This window comes from Heterodontus francisci, chromosome 13 (genome assembly GCF_036365525.1).
Source record: "Heterodontus francisci isolate sHetFra1 chromosome 13, sHetFra1.hap1, whole genome shotgun sequence".
Lineage (NCBI taxonomy): Eukaryota > Metazoa > Chordata > Chondrichthyes > Heterodontiformes > Heterodontidae > Heterodontus > Heterodontus francisci.
In genome coordinates, this window is record NC_090383.1 from 25,890,322 (window position 1) to 25,910,532 (window position 20,211).

General features: G+C 43.4%; 1 protein-coding gene across 6 annotated transcripts in view; it reads left to right on the forward strand.

The window, feature by feature from the left end:
• map4k3a (mitogen-activated protein kinase kinase kinase kinase 3a) overlaps window positions 1–20,211 on the forward strand; it is a 316,653-nt gene that overhangs the window by 131,531 nt on the left and 164,911 nt on the right. For all 6 annotated transcript variants that reach the window (XM_068044552.1, XM_068044553.1, XM_068044555.1 and 3 more), the window contains exons 4-8: window positions 291–355; window positions 1,812–1,867; window positions 3,139–3,186; window positions 9,174–9,216; window positions 19,505–19,577. In XM_068044552.1, the coding sequence (XP_067900653.1) occupies window positions 291–355; window positions 1,812–1,867; window positions 3,139–3,186; window positions 9,174–9,216; window positions 19,505–19,577 (285 nt within the window). The remainder of the gene's footprint in view (window positions 1–290; window positions 356–1,811; window positions 1,868–3,138; window positions 3,187–9,173; window positions 9,217–19,504; window positions 19,578–20,211) is intronic.

The window sequence follows — 20,211 nt, forward strand, 5'->3', positions numbered from 1 at the left end:
TTAATTCTGCTATGTCCCAGGATCTACACTAGTGTTCCAAGGACCTCCCTTTCCAATGATACTGGAACCTTAAGAGCCTTCTTTTTATGCTCCCAGAACCTGCGAGCCCACTTCAAAGTAATGTTAGATCCTGGACCCTATACCAGCCCTGCTCTCTAATGCTGATAAGTTAGTGTCTGTCCTTTGTTCTCACCTCTGAGCAATGCCATGGAAGATCTAGTTTTATTTTATTTATAGATTTATTGATCTAGAATCAATAAATGTGGCTACCTTTATTTTTAAAAATATAGACGTGACAAGCTATGGATTTGTATGGAGTTTTGTGGAGGTGGATCATTACAAGATATTTATCATGGTGAGTATACGAATCAATTTAATTTTTTTCTTTAAGGCTGATTGAAGAATTAATAGAAATTATAAAAATTACTCCTTTTACCTTTTTAGATATTCTGTGAAGTTTTGTGGTTTCACTCTTTTCTTCAGTTCTTTGTAAAATTGAGTCTTGATATTAGAGAGTATTCCTGTTTTCTTTGAAACCTGTAACACATTTAGATTGAAATGGTTAAATCATATAAATTAAAATTTGTTCTACTCTGGACGCCGTTTATTGATATTGAACTTGGCTTTTTCAAGAACTATTAATGGTTACAAGCAAATTGCATTGTTTTGCAATTTTAATCATGCTTCCCCATAGAATAAGGTGTGATTTATCCATTCTTTCTTTTACTTTTGTCCATTTGACTGAATACCGATTTCGTAGTTCAGTAACTATATTGTAATGTTGCACAGCATTTTCAGCAAATTGACAACAAACACTATCTCAAAACTTTGACACAAATGTGACCCTCATTTTTAGAAACCTCCTCACTTGAAACTAGCTTGAAAATCTATGGAGTTGGTGGTCTGACAGCACAGAATGAGGGTTCAGTAGCACAGTGAGTCATAGAGTGATACAGGACAGAAGAAGGCCATTCAACCCATTGTGTCTGTGCCAGCTCTTTGGTACAATTATCTAGTTAGTGCAACTCTTCTGCTCTTTCTCCGTTGCCATGGAAATCTTTTCCTGGAAGTATTTATCCAGTTCTCTTCTGAATGTTTCTATTGAACCTGTTCCCACCATGCTTTCAAGCAGTACATTCCAGATCACAACTCGCTGTGTTTAAAAATAAGTTTCCTCATGTAGTCTCTGGTTCTTTTGCAAATCTCATATTGGAGTGAAATCTCCATTTGTGGCAGAATTTTCAGTGCTGGCCGTAAGGCTGTTGCGTGAACGGCAGATGCACTCCATGGCCTGAGGAAACAAATATCTGCTGAGTTCTTGTGTTTGTTTTTGTAGCTAATTAGGGTTCCATTAACAGGCCAAAGAACAGGTTGTCTCCCTGTGCTGCCTGTTGGTGAGTGATGCATGCTTCAGAGATATGAAAAGGGGGAAAGTATACACAATGGCCAGGGTTATGGTGAGTGATGCATGCTTCAGAGATATGAAAAGGGGGAAAGTATACACAATGGCCAGGGTTAAGGGGTAGTGGCATTTAGCAAATCTTATTGGATGTAGAGCTCTTTGCCGAAGTGGGCATAATGGGATGAATCTAGAAGGATACAAATTTAGGGGAGAAAAAGATGAAAAATTGAGTGACTGGATCTGAAATGGGGAATATAGTCTTTTTCAAGTTGACAGGTCTTTCCTTCATGCACTGTGTTTTAATATTTTTTACAGAAGTTCTGATTTAGTTCTTTAATTATTGAAAACATTCTGAATTGTTGACACTAGGATTATACTTTGATTTAATGATTTCATAACTTTCTAACAGTGACAGGACCTTTATCAGAACTACAGATCGCTTATGTATGCAGGGAAACACTACAGGTATGCAATTTTAATGTTTCAGTAAATACTTTGAGAGATTTAGGCAATTAACCATCCAATCTAATTTCACTCTGAACATTGATGAGGAATTTAGTGGGGTGTGTATACCATAGTGGATTATGACATTTTTCTTACATCTTTTGGAGCTGGGTTTGAACCCAGCCTAGACTGATGAGTGAAAAAAGAAAAGACTTGCATTTATATAGCACTTTTCACGAACCCAAAGCACTTTACAACCAATGAAAGAATGAAGTACTTTTGATGCATAATCACTGTTACAATGTAAAAAAAAATAGCCTTTGCTCGTAAGGGTCAAACATGAAATAAATTTCAGCAGTCTCAAATCAGCTGTTGTTCAATTTTGACATGCGGCAAAATCACCCTGAGTTGATTGTCTCGTTAAGGCAGCAGGAATGTCTGGTGTGGGAACTTCAAACAAAATGCAGTGGGAGATCTTTTGCTAAAATTCAGATTAAAGCTCTTTGCTGGTTAGCAACAAGACTCAGAGACGTTTCCCTATGAATAGTTGAGACATACAGACCAGGAAAGTTCCAGGCCTGATTCTTGGTCTGTGCTGTGTTAGCTGATCTCAGTTGGGGTGGAAGTAGTTGCTACAATTGGTTTCACTTAGGTAGGGTAAATCAAGACAATATTTCTGCTTCTGATAGTTATCTGGCAATTGCTGCTGGGTACACTTAGATGCTTGTCGAGGATAGGATTGGGCACAATTGTGATTTTCTATATGGTCCAATAGATTGCCAACACTGGTATTTAGGCTCGCAGATAATGTTATGCGACAGCCAAAACAGAACTCTAATTAATCCTAATTGGAATGTTGGAACAGGAGAGGGCCCTTCAGTCCCTCGAGCATGTTCCATCATTCATTTAGGTCTTGGCTGCTCTGTAACAACACCATTTACCTGCCTTGGTTCTGTAACCTTATCAACCTAAGTTTTGAATTGACGTAGCATTACCAGCTGTTCAGGGGTAAGTGTTCCTGATTTCCCTGTTGTGTGAAGAAGTAGTTACTAACATCACTCCTAAACTGCTTAGCTCTAATTTTAAGATTATGTTCCCTTGTGAATTTTTTATGAAAATAAATGGTGATTAGAGCTTCCTGGAATCTGTTAGCTAAAGCAGAAAGTATGTTAATTATTAATTTGCGTTCGGACGTTGGGTCCTGTTTATGAATGTGTGTTTGTATGTATATCTTTTAAAATCTGCTAAAATTGATGGATTTACACAGCAATGCATTCTTTCTTTTTTTGTAGGGTTTATATTATCTTCATAGCAAAGGAAAAATGCACAGAGACATAAAGGTAAATAAAGTTGAATTGCAGGTCATTTCTTTTCATCTTTCTACTAGATATCTGTTGAATACAGATAAGACAGGCCTAACTTATTTTCTTCATTTCAGTAATTTATATGCGACCGAGGTCCAGATAATGAGGGAAAGAATTTCAAGCGTAACACCAATTTGTAATGTCTGTGTTGGAATATTTAGTTTAGTTTAGAGATACAGCACTGAAACAGGCCCTTCGGCCCACCGAGTCTGTGCTGACCATCAACCACCCATTTACACTAATCCTACAATAATTCCATAATCCTACCACATCCCCACCTGTCCCTATATTTCCCTACCACCTACCTACAGAGCTGGCGGGCAGCCATAAAGACAGGGCTAAATTGTGGCGAGTTGAAGAGACTTAGTAGTTGGCAGGAAAAAAGACAGAGGCGCAAGGGGAGAGCCAACTGTGCAACAGCCCCGACAAACAAATTTCTCTGTAGCACCTGTGGAAGAGCCTGTCACTCCAGAATTGGCCTTTATAGCCACTCCAGGCGCTGCTTCACAAACCACTGACCACCTCCAGGCGCATATCCATTGTCTCTCGAGATAAGGAGGCCCAAAAGAAGAAAAAAACAATAATTCCATAATCCTACCACATCCCCACCTGTCCCTATATTTCCCTACCACCTACCTATACTAGGGGCAATTTATAATGGCCAATTTATCTATCAACCTGCAAGTCTTTGGCATGTGGGAGGAAACCGGAGCACCCGGAGGAAACCCACGCAGGCACAGGGAGAACTTGCAAATGTTGTTTGTGATTCTGTATGATCATGTGATATAAAGTTGTCTCGTAACTATCTTCTTTCCACCGACCTACCCCCTCCATGCCAAAATAAAATCATCAATATTGGACCTTGAGGTTTGTACACAATACTAGAGGGTTGATTTATATTCAGACATTTCAAATGTCTGTTGCCCTCTTCTCAAAGCTTCACATGCACTCATAGTTCTTGCACTTTCAATTCCAACTGAGAGTTTAGCAAATGTCTCAAATGGGAAACAAATCATACAACAGGACAACTCTAAAAGGTTTCCAAAGATGTTGGTTCAGCAGCTTCATGCCAGAGCCCCAGGCTCTTTTTGGTTCATGCAAGTTATTTTTTTGGCTGTCTGGACAATCCTCTAGACAGAATGCCTACAGTAGGAACTAAAGGTAGCTGTTTAGACTGGCAAAAGGTACGAAGTGATGTTCAACAAGTTTCAGTACTGAGGCCGCTGTTCATAATTTGTATAAGCAATTTGGACTCTGGAAATCTGAAATACAATTTCAAAATTTGCAGACAACACCAAATTGGGTATAATTGGGAAGACTGATACAAAGTACAAGAAGACATTAATAAACTTGCACAAAGGGTGTGTAATTCCCGATGAATTTCGGTATAAACAAGTATGAGGTGTTACATTTTGATAGGAAGAATAAAGGGGCCACACACTGCTTGGATAATAGTCAAAATGAGGAATCGGACCAAAGGGATCTCTGAGCATGGATATAGAAATCCTAGAAATAGAGATGCAGGTTACTAAGGCCATTAGAAAAAGCAAACCTAGCACTTGTTTGGGGATTCATTTCTAGAGGGATAGAAAGGAAAAGCAGGGAAGTTATATTCTATCAAACTTGGTTAGCCCACACTTAGGGTACACAGTCATGGTCTCTCTTAGCAAAAGGATATGGAGGCTCTGGATAAGGTGTGTAAAAAAAAAAAAAAAAAATCATATGATTGATACCAAAACTGAGAGAAAATACTGGTCGGGAAAGGCTGAACAGGCTGTGGGGTTCTTTTCTCAAAAAGAGAAGACTGTGGGGTGATCTAACTGAGGTATTTAAAATGATGAAAGGGTTTGCTGAGTTGGTGATGTTTCCAATTGTGGGGGACTTCAAAACTAGGGGCCATAAATATAAGATCGTCACCAATAAATTCAGGAGAAATCTCTTTACCAAAGGAGTGGTAAGAATGTAGAACTCTCGGCCACAAGTAGTAGTTGAGGTGAATAGCATAGATGCATTTAAGGGGAAGCTAGATCAACACATGAGGGAGAAAGAACTAGAAGGTTATGCTGATAGGATCTAACTTGATATGGAGGCTGTTAACATGTTTTTTGAACGCAGATGTTATATTTCAGGCTTTTGAAATACCATTTTCTTTCAGATTATTTTATCGAACTTCTGGTGATTGAAGCTCCTGTGTCATGATTAGGAAATGTGCTTCTTACTAATTCTGCTTTTGAAGCGATTATGCAGCCTAGGTGTAACTTTGAATGCCAGACAGAATGTGCATATCGCATTTTATCTCGAGTTCTCAGTAAGCCATTTTTCTATTTAGCAGGTGGAAATATTGGACACCAGACCAGACTAGACTTGCACGAGCTAAAATCGCTGCACTAGTTATTTACTATTCAATTATTTATCACAGCAAAACATGAACATTGGATGTTTTGGCAAGCCATCTCTTATCTCATGGCGCTCACATACTTCAAATCTATTTAGGGAACTATGCTCTGACGTCATGCAAACAAACATAGTGGCTGCCCATTGAGTACATAAATTAGCCTCTTAAACCCCTGAATTTCACGGATCACAGTTGAGAGCAGACATCTTCTACGCTCTTGCAGACAATGCAGGAGTATAATAACAAGTTTAAAACTGAGACAGGCTGTGCAGGGATTTCAGATGAGTTACTGAGGTTGTGAACAGTTTAGTTCGGCTTGAGACAGTGGCCAGAGAGGTGGATGGAATTGATGACGAGGAAACTTAGTTTGTGGCATTGGAGTAAATTTTGCTGATCTGGGACTGGATGTCAAACAAACAAAGTCTAACAACAAAGAGGCAGTGGATGGGTCAAGAGAGTGAGTGCTGAGGTAGAGCTCGGTGTCATCAGCATTATGCCACCGAGGGGCAGCGCATATATTAAAAATGGGGGAGGGCCAAGAATAAGCGGTGATGAGTACAAGGAAGTGATTAGAGATGGCCTTGTCTGTAGTTGAGACGAGGGGAATAGAGAGGCCACGTGAGAAAGTAAGGTTGAGGGGTGGCTGTGAATATGGGTAGCAGAGCTTATATGGAGGAGAGATTAAAAGAGGGCAGTGAGTGCAGAGGAGTGAGGGCAAAGTGAGTTTCAATGGAGGTTGAAATCACTGAGGATCAGAAGTTGTTTGCAGAGGTTGAGGGAGGAAAAGAGTGAGTATATCTAGGTGAGAAACTTGGTGTGGGCTTGAGTGGATGGTAGAGAATGAGGATTTTAAAGGAGATGCTCAAAAATATTAACTGGGATCGTTTTAGTGTGAAAGGAATTGAGGGAGCAGAATTCTTGAGGTGCGTTCAGGAGAACTTTTTTGGCCAGTATGTAGCAAGTCCAACAAGAGAGGGCGCAGTTTTGGACTTACTTTTAGGAAATGAAGCTGGGCAGATGGATGAAGTGGCAGTGGGAGAGCATTTTGGTGGTAGTGATCATAATTGTCAGTTTTAACATAATTATGGAAAAGGACAAGGATAGAACACAAGTTAGAGTTCTCAATTGGGACATGGCCAATTTTACTAAGCTGAGGAGTGGTTTAGCAGAAGTGGACTGGAAACAGCTACTTGAAGGTAATTCAGTGTCAGAGCAGTGGGAGGCATTCAAAGGAGAGATTCAAGGGGTTCAGAGTAAACATGATTGCACAAAGGAAAAGGGTGGGATGGCCAAATCTAGAGCACCATGGATGTCAAGGAGCTTACAGGGTAAGATAAGGCAGAAAAGGAAAGCTGATGTCCAACACCGCGAATTCGATACTACAGAAAGCCGAGAGGAGTATAGAAAGTGGAGGGGTGAAATCAAAAAGGAAATTAGGAAAGCTAAGAGAGGGCATGAAAGAATATTGGCGAGCAAAATCAAGGTGAACCCAAAGATGTTATATCAATATATTAGGAGCAAGAGAGAGGGCCCATAAAAGACCAAAATGGTAATCTATGTTTGGAGGCAGAAGATGTTGGTATGGTTCTTAATGAATACTTTGCGTCTGCATCGTCCCCCTCTTTTGTGAAGACAGATATTGTAGTCAAGGAAGAGGGATATGAATTATTGGATGTGATAAACATAGGGCGGAGGAGGGGAGTATTAATGGGATTAGTATCCTTGAAAGTGGATAAATCACCAGGGCCGGATGAAATGTATCCCAGGCTGTTAAAAGAAGCCAGAGAGGAAATAGCAGAAGGTCTGTCCATCATTTTCCAGGCTTCACTGGATACAGGTGTGGTCCCGGAGAATTGGAGGACTTCTAACTTGTACCTTTGTTTAAAAAGGGAGCGAGGGATAGACCGGATAATTGCAGGCCGTCAGTCTAACCTCAATTCTGAGACACAGGATAAACTCTCATTTAGAAGGACACCGATTAATCAAGGATAGTCAGCATTGATTTGTTGAGGGGAGAGTTTGTTTGACTAACTTGATTGAATTTTTTGAGGAAGTAACAAGGATGATTGATGAGGGCAGTACAGTTGATGTGGTCTACATTAATTTTAGCAACGCTTTTGACAAGGCAGACTGATTTAAAAAAAAAAGCTCATGGGATCCAGGGAAATGTAGTCAGGTGGATACAAAATTGGCTCATTGGCAGGAAACAAAGGGTAATTGGTGCTTTTGCAACTGGAAGGCTGTTTCCAGTGGGGTTCTGCAGGGCTCAGTACTAGGTCCCCTGCATTTTGTGGTAAATATTAATGATTTAGATTAGATTTTTTTTTAGATTAGAGATACAGCACTGAAACAGGCCCTTCGGCCCACCGAGTCTGTGCCGACCATCAACCACCCATTTATACTAATCCTATATTCCTACCAAACATCCCCACCTGTCCCTATATTTCCCTACCACCTACCTATACTAGTGACAATTTATAATGGCCAATTTACCTGTCAACCTGCAAGTCTTTTGGCTTGTGAGAGGAAACCGGAGCACCCGGAGGAAACCCACGCAGACACAGGGAGAACTTGCAAACTCCACACAGGCAGTACCCGGAATCGAACCCGGGTCCCTGGAGCTGTGAGGCTGCAGTGCTAACCACTGCGCCACTGTGCCGCCCATTTGGGCGTAATGTAGGAGGCATGATCAAGAAGTTTTCAGATGACACAAAAATTGGCTGTGTGGTTGATAGTGAGGAGGATAGCTGTAGGCAGCAGGAAGATAGCGATGGACTGGTCAGGTGGGCAAAAAAGTGACAAATGGAATTCAACCCGGAGAAGTGTGAGATGATGCACTTGGGGCAGTCAAACAAGGCGAAGGAATACATGATTAATGGGAGAATACTGAGTGGTGTAGAAGTAGTGAGGGACCTTGGAGTGAATGTCCACAGATCCCTGAAGGTAGCAGGACAGGTCGATAAGGTAGTTAAGAAGGCATAAAAACAAGAAATGCTGGAACCACTCAGCAGTTCTGGCAGCATCTGTGAAAAGAGAAGCAGAGTTAATGTTTCGGGTCAGTGACCCTTCTTCGGAAGAAGGCATATGGATTCTTTTAATCCTTTCCTTTATTAGCTGAGGTATAGAATACAAGAGCAGAGAGGTTATGCTGGAACTGTACAAACTATTGGTTAGGCCACAACTTGAGTACTGTGTGCAGTTCTGGTCACCTCATTACAGAAAGGATGTAATTGCACTGTAGAGTGTACAGTACGAGGATGTTGCCAGGACTGGAAAAATGCAACTATGCAAGTTCTTTGACCATTGAGTTTGTGATTAAGAATGGTCCCACTGTGTAACATCTAACTTTCAGGTAAAGCAATTGATCAACAGACTGGGGAATTGGGGGCTATGAAGAAAATACTCAATGCATTGAGAAACTTTATCACCCTTAATGATGTAGTCGTCTTGCTTTGATGTCTGTTTGAAGTGTTTATTTTTTACTATAATTTATATAAAATTTGTTTGATCTGTAAGAAAAGTATTCAAATCTATTGAATTTTAATATGGATTTTTTTCATGATTAAAGGGAGCAAATATTCTTCTGACAGATAATGGCCATGTGAAATTAGGTAAGAATGTCTTTTTCCTTTTAGAATGAGTAACTTGCTAATAAGTATTACTCATTGGTTGGTTGGAATTCTTCAGTACAAATTAAATTGGGCTCTTAATTCATGCAGTTATTTTTAAGATCCAAAGAAGTTATTTCTATCGAGTACAGAATTTGAAGACAAGAGCACAGAATTTGAAGTTAAGGATGTCGAGAAAATGGAAAATAGGAATCATAGCGATTGATGACACAGAAGGAGGCTATTCGACCATTGTGCCAGGAAATTCAGCAAACATTTTTTTACTGGAGAGCAGGTCATGTGGTGGGTCAAAAATCAGTAGCAGGTTTTGAAAAAGGATCTGGATTAATTCAGATTGGGAAAGGAAATTAGTTTCAGATTTGTGGTAACTAATGGAAGATGGCCCAATAGTCTCCTGTCCAAATGTGTTATGCAAGGGGGAATTGTTGCTTTACTCGTCCAAATGCTACTTCAGTTAATATATAATCTAAATTTATTAAGCATTTTAATGAAAGACTGCTGAATTTGGATTGTAAGCATTTCTTAAAATATAAGCAGGCTAATTAATTGACATCTCTGGTGCTTGGAGTGGTATTCATTATTTTTAAACTTGAGCTACTCAAGACAAAACTATTTCTACTTTTCAATTTGTAAGCAGTTGATTATCTTATGAGATTTACCTGGAGACTTGCAATGGGCGATGTTAAGTGTAAAAGGCTGCTGTTATTTAGCCTTTAATAAAAATGCATGATGTGTCTAACTTTATTATAATCCAGATGTTAAGGGTTGAGGATTATTCTAAAAACCATCAATCACAATTCATATGTATAGCGCTAAGTGATCCAAGGCTGTTCAGTCGTTAATGAGCCGAGTGGTGCAGCATTGTATAATGTTAACTATTTTAATCCACAATACTGGGGCACAATAGAAAGAAAGAAATGAAGACTTGGATATGAACATATGAATTAGGCGCAGAAGTAGTCCATTTAGCCCCTTGAGTCTGCTCCGCCATTCAATAAGATCATGGCTGATCTGTTGGTGTTTCGCATTCCACACTCCCGTCTACCCTGATAACCCTTGATTCCCTTCCCTAATAAGAATCTATCTACCTCTGCCTCAAATATATTGAATGACCCCGTCTCCATCACCACCTGAGGTAGAGAGTTCCAAAGTCTCTCAATCCTCTGAGAAAAAATGTCTCTTCATCTCTGTCCTAAAAGCGCGATCCCAAATTTTAAAACAGTGCCCCCTAGTTCTGGACTCACCCACCAGAGGAAACCTCCTCTCCACATCCACCTTGTCAAGACCGTTCAGGATCTCTTAAACTTCAATCAAGTCTCCCCTCACTCTTCTAAACTCCAGTGAAAACAAGCCCAAGTCTGTCCAACCTTTCCTCACAAGACAAACCGCTCATTCCAGGTATCAATCTAGTAAACATCCAATGAACCGCTTCCAATGCATTTACATTCTTCCTTAAAAGATGTGGTCTCACAAATGCCCTGTATAACTGAAGCATAACATCCTTACTTTTAGTTTCAATTCCCCTCGTAATAGAGCATTCCATTAGCTTTCTTTATTACTTACTGTACCTGCATATAAACGTTTTGTGCTACTGCACTAGAACATCTAGATCCCTCTGCACCTTGGAATTCTGCAGTCGTTCTTTGTTTAAGTAATACTATTTTTTTATTCTTCCTGCCAAAGTGAACAACTACACATTTTCTCTAGTTTTTTCCTCAAAAATATACTTTATTCATAAAATTCTGTTTTAAAAAAAAAAAGTACATTGCAAAACAGTTCAAAACAGCACCAGGTTGACATTTCAGAAAGTGCAAAGGAAATCAGTTTTCTTCAATACAGGAGTGAGTTGCCTCACAACCCTTCCATTCCATTTTGCATACAATGTACATTTTACAGCAAACCCATATTTGGTGAAAACAGCCCGTGGAGTTTCCCATGGGTCCAGCCCCTCTGTTCACTATGGCGGAAGGACCTTACACAGTGGTCTTTCCCCATTGAGCCTTTGCAGCGTCTGCCCCAAGCACGTAGTTCTGGACCTTGGAATGTGCCAGTCTGCAACACTCGGTCGTGGACAACTCTTTGCACCAGAAGACCAGTAAGTTTCAGGCAGACCAAAGAATGTCTTTCACTGAATTGATGATGCTCCAGCAGCAGTTGATGTTTATCTCGGTGTGCGTCCCTGGGAACAGCCCGTAGAGCACAGACCCCTGTGTTAGAGCTGCTTGGGATGAACCTTGACAAAAACCACTGCATCTCTTTGCAAAGACACATTCCAGAAGGAGGTGGGCAACAGTCTCTTCCCCAGAAAAGATCTGACAGGGAGGGCCCTTCTCACCACCAGCCAAGCTACGTCTTGGTGCTTGTTGGAAAGTTCTGGTGATGAGATGTTCTGCCAAATCACTTTGGCAGTCTGCTCGGGGAACCATCCGACAGGATCCACCATCTCCTTTTCCTGTAGGGCCTTGAGGACATTCCGTGCAGATCACTGCCTGATGGATTGATGGTCAAAGATGTTTCTCCGCACAAACTTCTCCACAAAGGATAGGTGATACGGCACGGTCCAATTGGATGGAGCGTTCAGCGGCAATGTGACCAGACTCATCCTTCGCAACACCGGGGACAGATGGAACCTCAGTACGTAGTGGCACTTGGTATTTGCATACTGGGGCTCTACGCACAGCTTGATGCAGCAGCACACGAAAGTGCCCATCCAGAGGTTTGAACATCGTGTCCCTCCAGACCTGGTCCATTTTGCATCTCCAGATAAAGCAGACAATAGCTCGGGTGAGCGCCATGGCACAGGAGTGGGGTATGAGCCAGACCTGCGCCATATACGTCAACAACGTGATTGCCTCACACATGATCACCAGGTTCTTACCCACAATGGAGAGAGAATGCTGCTCCTACATGCTCAGTTTATGGTGTACCATGGCGACTCGCTCCTTCCAGGTTTTGGCACACGCCCCGGCCCTTCCGAACCATATCCCCAGGCCAGGTAGTCTAACCTGATGGTGAAGGGGACAAGGGATCGGTTGGCCCAGTTCCCAAAGAACATGGCCTCACTCTTGCCGCGATTTACTTTGGCTCCCGAGGCCAGTTCGAACTGGTCGAAGGTGCTCATCCATCTGCGAACAGACAGCGGATCTGGGCAGAAGATGGCGGCGGGGTCCATGTACAGGGAGGCTTTGACCTGAGTGCTCCGCTGCCTGTGATTGTCACTTCTCTTATGCCTGCATCCTTCCTAATGAACTCAGTAAAGGTTCGATACAGAAAATAAACTGAGCAGGAGAGAGAGGACACCCCTGTCTGACTCCAGATTTGATCAGGAAACTTTGATTCTCGCCCATTGATTGAGACTGCAGTACTGATTGTGTAGAGCAGTTTGATCCAATTGTGGATTCCCTCCCCAAACCCCGCTTTGGAAAGCACATCCATCATGTAGGTGTGTGATATCCTGTCAAAAACCTTCTCCTGGTCCAAGCTGATGAGGCAGGTGTACACCCTCCTGTCCCGTACATAGGCGATGGTATCCCTGAGTTGCGCGAGGCTGTCAGAGATCTTCCTGCCGGGTACAGTACAGATCTAGTCAGGGTGAAACACCAACTCCAGAGCAGACTTGACCCAACTGGCGATGACTTTGGACAGAATCGTGTAGTCTACATTAAGCAGCGAGATGGGCTGCCAACTTCTGATTTCCACCCTCTCCCTCTGCTGCTTGTAGATGAGGGTGATGATGCCTTTCCTCATGGGTTCTGACATGCTGCCGGCCAGAAGCATACTGTCGTATACTTGCAGCAGGTCTGGGCCGATCCAGTGCCACAGAGCCAAATACAACTCAATCGGTAAGCCGTCGCTTCCAGGAGTTTTACTCATCTCGAAGGACCGGACGACCTTTATCAGCTCGTGCAGAGTTAGCGGTTTGTCCAGACTCTCCCGCATGTTGTCATCTAAGACTTCTGTGATAGATGACTGGGAGGCCGTGCTGTTTGTGGGCTTCACGTCGTACAGCCCGGCATAAAAGTATTTGCTGATCCTTAGTATGTCAGATTGGGAAGACATTACCGAGCTGTCCTCTTCCTTCAGGCTGCTGATCACAGAGCTCTCGCTGTGTACCTTTTGGAAGAAGAAATGCGAGCACATCTCATCCTGCTCGATGGAGCAGACTCTGGACCGGAAGATGATCTTGGAGGCCTCAGTGGCAAAGAGCGAGGCCTGCTGGCTCTTCACCTCTTGGAGATCCTCCTTGAGTTCGACCTCCATTGACTGCAGTCGGGATAATTTTGCATTCTTTTCTGGCGTTGGGACATTTCCCTCTGTCTGTCTCTCTCTCTCTCTCTCTCTCTCTCACCCACTGAACAACTTTGACGATAAAGAACTTCTTGATGTTTGCCTTGGTCGTTTCCCACCAGTGGACCGGAGACTCAAAGAGGGGTTTCACGGTTCTTCAACTTTTGTAATCCCTTTTGAGTTCCTCAGTGTTCTCTGGGGTTAACAGTGTAACATTCAGCTTCCATGTCCCCCTGCCAACCCTCTGGTCGTCCTCTAAGTGACAATCGGCCAGTAAGAGGCAGTGGTCAGAGAAGAACACCGGTTTGACGTCATTGGATCTGACCGTGAAAGCATAGGACGCAAACAGGAAGTCAATCCTGGAATGGGCAGACCCATCCGGTCTTGACCAAATGTATCTACGCTGCGATCCGTCTGCAGTTTTGCTGAAGATGTCGTGCATTTTGGCATCTTTTACTGTTTTCATTCAGAATCTGGAAGTAGCATCCAGTTTGCTGTCGTCACTGCCGGATCGTCCAGCTGCATGAATGATGCCGTTGAAGTCACCGCCAAGAATTACTGGCCTGGACATCACCAGCAGCAATGGAGCTGCTGGGGAACGGTCAGTCGCTCGCTGCATTAAACTGGGGCTTACATGTTGATTAACTGGAGCAGAGCATTGTTGTACATTACATCTGCTACGAGGAGGCGACCGCCCACCACCTCCTTAACTTTGGAGATGGTGAAGTTGCCTCCCCGCAGCAGAATACCCAGGCCAGAGGAACGGGAATCATTTCCCCCTGACCAGATCGATGGCCTGTGGGACCACCATCACAACCATTGCCTGTAAGTGCTGAGGTGCGGGATTCCACACTCCTGCAGAAACAGCAGTTTGGCTTTGACCTTGGTGAGGTTGTCCAAGGTCGAAACACATCGCGTTGTGGATTTAACGCTAGGCACATTAATCAAAGCAATCTTAATACCCATTTTAAAGTTGGGTGTTGCTTACCACACCAGTGTCCTTGCTAATCCCAGTCCTTGGGTATGTTCCTGCATACCCATGGTGTACACAAGCTGTTTCACATTTGTTGGGCTCAGAAACCCCTCTGGGTTAATGATGGGGATTTTGCTCCGCTGGGGTGTCAGTGGGGGGTGGGGGGGTCTTGTTGGCAGCAAGGTTTGGGCTGTCCTTTGCTGGTGGTGTCTTTCCCCTCTGTCCCACCTTGAAGACATCATTGCTGCCGGCTTCCCGGAGCTGTGGTGCGCTGGGCATCTCGCTGTGTTCGCTACTTTGGGGTTGGGGTGCCCTGGGCCTGTCTCAACTTCCAGTGCTCTAGAGCTGGGGGGTGGGCTTGCTCTTCCCGCTTCTTTTGCAGGTGCCGTCTTTCCGGCACTTCCTCGTCCAATGAACAGGAGCTGCTGTAGTCTGTCTCAGCCGGTAGCCTCTACTTGCCACTGGTTTGGGTGGTGACCTGTTCCTATTTTGGTGGCTTCTTCCTTGTGGTTTTCCTTTTTAACATTTGCCACTGACCAGTTTGTCCATCTGCTGCCTCCTCCTCCATTGATTCTTTCTGTAGAGGGGGAGTTTCCAGGCAAGGGTAGGTGTTGGGTCACTGGTTGCACCTGCCTCCCCTTTCTTCTCCTTCTCAGATAGACTTGCCTCACTGCGGGGAAGATTACGTCTCCCTCCCAGCACAAGACGCGTTCAGCGTTCCTTCTCTCGGCCTTTTCTTGGTCTTTGCCGCCTGTGTAAAACTGAGGCAGCATTTGAGGCATGTTTTGTTAAATTGGCCTGCCCCACCACGTAGGTTGCAGCACTTACTCTGCTTACAGTCCTTGGTCTGATGGCCTTCCTTCTTGCAGTTCTTGCAGACGACTGTGCTGCAGTTGGCCGCCATATGACCAGATTTGCCACAGGTGCAACAAGCTCTGGGCTGCCCCGCATAGTTCAAGAAGCCTCAACTTCCCCCGATAGCGAAACTGGAGGGGGATGGATGATGGCTCCGATGGCATCGACTTTCAAGGTCACCTTGCCCTGTGGCTTGCCTGTCCAAATGCCAAACAGGTCCTTGACATCAGTAGTGCTGCCAGCCCACACGATGTACCTGGCGAGGAGGTGAGTACATCCACTACAGTAACATGGGGGTTGTAGAGGTGGATTGTCACCACCCGATCGCGTTGTGATGGCAGCGTGAAGAGTGGCTCCACTGAGGATCGACAGCCCTGCCTGGTTTCCCCTCTCCTTGAACACCTTCAGGAACCTGATGCATCCTGCCACATTCTTGAACATCATGTCGAAATATCTACTGCTGGGGAGGTCCTGCAGGCAGAAGATGTCTGCAGCTTGGAATCCACAGCAATCAATAAGGATTTTCTTAATGAAGAAGGTACAGTCAACTGGTGCACCTCCTCCGTTATCCTTCTCTACCACCCGAACGGTGTTGTGCACTCCCTGGCCTGAAGCTCTAGAATTGGTTACAGCCATTTTACTCAAAAACCTAGCTGGAACAGGATCAAAGGCCACTGATCATGGTCTCTCCCTAGCCAAGTAAGTATCTACATTTTCCCACATTATACTCCATCTGCCAGATTTATGCCCACTCACTCAACCTATCTATATCGGTCTGCAACCTCCTTATGTCCTCTTCACAACATACTTTCCTACCTATCTTTGTGCCATCTACAAATTTAGCTACCATGCCATCGCTCCCCTCATCTAAGTCATTGATATAAATTGTGAAAAGTTGAGACCCCAGCACAGACCTCTGCGGGACTCCACTTGTCACATCCTGCCAATCAGAAAAGAACCCATTTATGCACACTCTGTTTTCTGCCAGCCAGCCAAACTTCTATCTATGCTAATATGTTACCCCCTACACCATGAGCTCCTACTTTGCGCAATAACCTTTTTATGTGGCACCTTGTCAAATGCCTTCTGGAAATCCAAGGACAGTACATCAAGGACTCCCCTTTATCCACGGCGCATGTTACTCGTTCAAAGAACTCCAATAAATTGGTTAAACATGATTTCCCTTTCACAAAACCATGCTGATTATTCCTGATTACCTTGGGTTTTTCTAAATGCCCAGCTATAGCCTCCTGAATGATTGATTGATTTTTTGATTATAACACCTTGCCCCACGACAGACTTCAAGCTAACTGGCTTATAGTTACCTGTTTTCTGCCTACCCCCTTCATGAATAGAAGGGTTACATTAGCTACTTTCCAGTCTGATGGAACTTTTCCAGAATCTAGCGAATTTTGAAAAATTAACTCCAACGCATCTACCAGCTCATTAGCCACCTCTTTTCAGACTCTAGGATGAAGTCCATCAGGGCCCGGGGACTTGTCAGCCTGCAGCTCCATCAGTTTGGTCGATACCACTTCCCTGGTGATTGTAATTTCACCAAGTTCATCTCTGCCTTCCACCTCCTGATTTATAGCTATTACTGGAATGATTTTTGTATCCTCTATAGTGAAGACAGAAGCGAAATATTTGTTCATTGCATCTGCCATTTCCTTATTATCTACTATTAGCTCCCCAATCTCACTCTCCAGAGGACCAACACGCATTTTACTTATTCTTTTCCTTTTTAAATACCTGTAGAAACTCTTGTTATCCATTTTTACATTTTCTAGCTAGCTTCCTTTCATACTCTAATTTCTTTCTCCTGATTAACATTTTAGTCATTCCCTACCATATTCTGACCAATCATCTGAACTGCCACTCATCTTTAGGCAATTATATGCCTTTTCCTTTAGTTTGATGCTTTCTTCAACTTCTCCAGTTAACCATGGATGGTGGGCCCTCCCCTTAGACTTTTTCTTTATAGTAGGAATATATTTATCCTGAGTGTTCTGAAATATCCCCTTAAATGTCTGCCACTGATTCTCTTTTCATCTATCTCCAAGCCTAAACCCAGTTCACTTCAGCAAGCTCAGCTTTCATACCACATAGTTGCACTTATTCAAGTTTAAAATATAGTCTTAGACCCACTTTTCTCTCTTTCAAGCTGGATGTAAGATTCAGTCATCTTGTGGTCACTGCTGCCTCGAGGTGCCTTTACTCTGAGGTCATTAATTAATCCTGTCACTTTACACAATACCAAGTTTAATGTAACCTGCTCTCTGGTTGATTCCAGAACATACTGCTCTAAGAAACTATCTTGAAAGCATTCTATGAACTCCTCAGCAAGGCTACTATTGTCAATCTGATTTTTCCAGTTTATATACAGAATAAAATTACCCATGATTATTGCTGTCCCTTTATCACAAACACCCAATATTTCTTCTACTTGGTCCTACATTGCAATTACTGTTTGGGGGCTTGTAGACGACTCCCATTAGTGACTTCTTTCCCCTACTATTCCTCATCTCCACCCAAACCAATTCTACATCCTGATCTCCTCAACCAAGGTCATCTCTAACTATTGCCCCAATGCCATCCTTGATTAACAGTGATACCCCTCCACCTTTACCTAGCTTCCTATTCTTCTTGAATGTCACATACTCCTCAATATTCAGGATCCAATCCTTGTCATTTTGAAGTCACGTCTCTGTCTCTGACTTGCATTTATATAGCGCCTTTCGCGACCACTGGACTCCTCAAAGCGCTTAACAGCCATTGAAGTGCTTTTTGAATTGTAGTCATTGTTATAATGTAAAAAACGCAGCAGCCAATTTGTGCACAGCAAGCTCCCACAAACAGCAATGTGATAATGACCAGGTAGTCTGTTTTTGTGATGTTCAATAAACATTGGCCTGGACACTGGGGTTAACTCTTCTACTGTTCTTTGATATACTGCCATGGAATCTTTTATGTCCACCAGAGAGGCCAGATGGGGCCTGGGTTTAACGCCTCCTCCAAAGACACTACATCCAGCAGTGCAGCACTGCCTCTACTACACTAGAGTGTCAGCTTTGATTCTTGTGCTCAAGTCCTGGGGCTGCGTTTTAAAAGCCCGACACCGAAATAGGCGACGGACGGGCAGAAACATTTGCGGTCCGTGCACACGGGGCCCACATTGTGGAGCTGCCGTGATTCCAAACATGGCGGCTTATTAGCATTGCCAAGGTGGCTGCCGCCCCTCCCCCCCGCCCAATAATGTCCGGCGCCATTTTTTTAAGGCTCGGAGCCCTAAATGACAAGTTTTGAGCAGGTATTGTGCATTTTAAGAAATGAATAGAAAGGTCTTTTCATGCCCCCTCCCCTCACCATCCCACCCAATGGCATGAAACATCATTCCTGCCTTTTGCACCCCACCCCCCCTCCCCGGAATACCTGCCATGATTAAATGACCTTCCTCCCTCCTCCGCACCTCTCAAAATTCAAAACCTTTGTCCTTTACTCCTTCCCACCCCCCCCCAAATAATCCGAAACGTTTGACCCGCTCCCCACCTCACGCACGGAGCAAATCATCTCCCACCCCTTCCCCACAGGTGTCGTGCTTCGTTTCCCCGATAGGTGCAGCCTTGCCGGCCGCTAGAATGAAGATCCCAACCTGCTGGCAGATTCACTGAGGCCTGCATGTTAATTAAAGGTAAGTATCTATTAACATATTATAATGCGGGTCCCGTCGCCGAGAGGTGCAGAGGCTGCCACGAGGTCTCGCTGCCGCCACCGAGATCGGGACAAGGCCTGTCTGGGTTGGTGGCGGGCCTCATCTGTTGCTAACTTCATTCCCCACCTACGGCCCCCCACCCCCGGCGTTGTAGAGCCTTTAAAATCCAGCCCCTGGAGTGAGAATTGAACTTGGAACCTTCCGAGGTGGGAGTGCTACCCACCAAGCTACAGTAACACTACTAAGCCACAGCTGACAATAATCTGATATCACATTGGTTACAGTATGAGCCTGGCATTATGTTAGAGACACAGGCCCAGAGCAGTGACCCAACAGGGAAGAGTGAAGAGGCTATGAGCTAAAAGTGTCTCTGATGTACTTTGCTATTCATAAAATTGACACTTGTAGTTAATGCCACTAATATCCTACCATTCACATTTCAGCTGATTTTGGAGTTTCTGCACAAATTACTGCAACGATAGCAAAAAGGAAGTCGTTTATTGGTACTCCATATTGGTAATGTTTACTCTTTTTTTTCCTATAATTTTCTTCATGAATGCAATAGTACTTGATATTATAGATATTAAGATGAACATGGTATTATCAAAGTACACAACTGTGAATATAGAAACAAACAACCTTTGAATACATAGACTCCAGTATATCTTGCAAGGTAACTCTCAGTAAATGTGCTTTTTTTATAGTGCATAAGTTTTTTTTTAAATTGACGAATCCATTTTAGTTCCTCTCCCTTGTTGAGCATCTGTAGCATGCACTAGTTTACACTGACTTTGGCACCAATCATAATTTACATGCCCTGTTTTATATATAAAGAATAATTGCACACTCCTTTGTGTAATCCAGCTAAAAAAGATAGTAAGTATGTAATCTTAGACTGCATGCAGGTCCAGGGAAATCAGTTTTTCTGACCACCCAGCTTTCTGTTCTTGGGGTTTGTTCTGATGCATTCTAACATATATCATTTATAAAGAGAGTTTCATTTATACAGTACCTTTCAAAATGCTTCACAACCAATGAATTACTTTTTGAGGTGCCACCACTGTTGTAATATAGGCAACTGAGCAGCTAATTTTGCAGCCACTTTGTTCTGTAGACAGCAGTGAGATAAATGACCAGTTAATCAATTTGT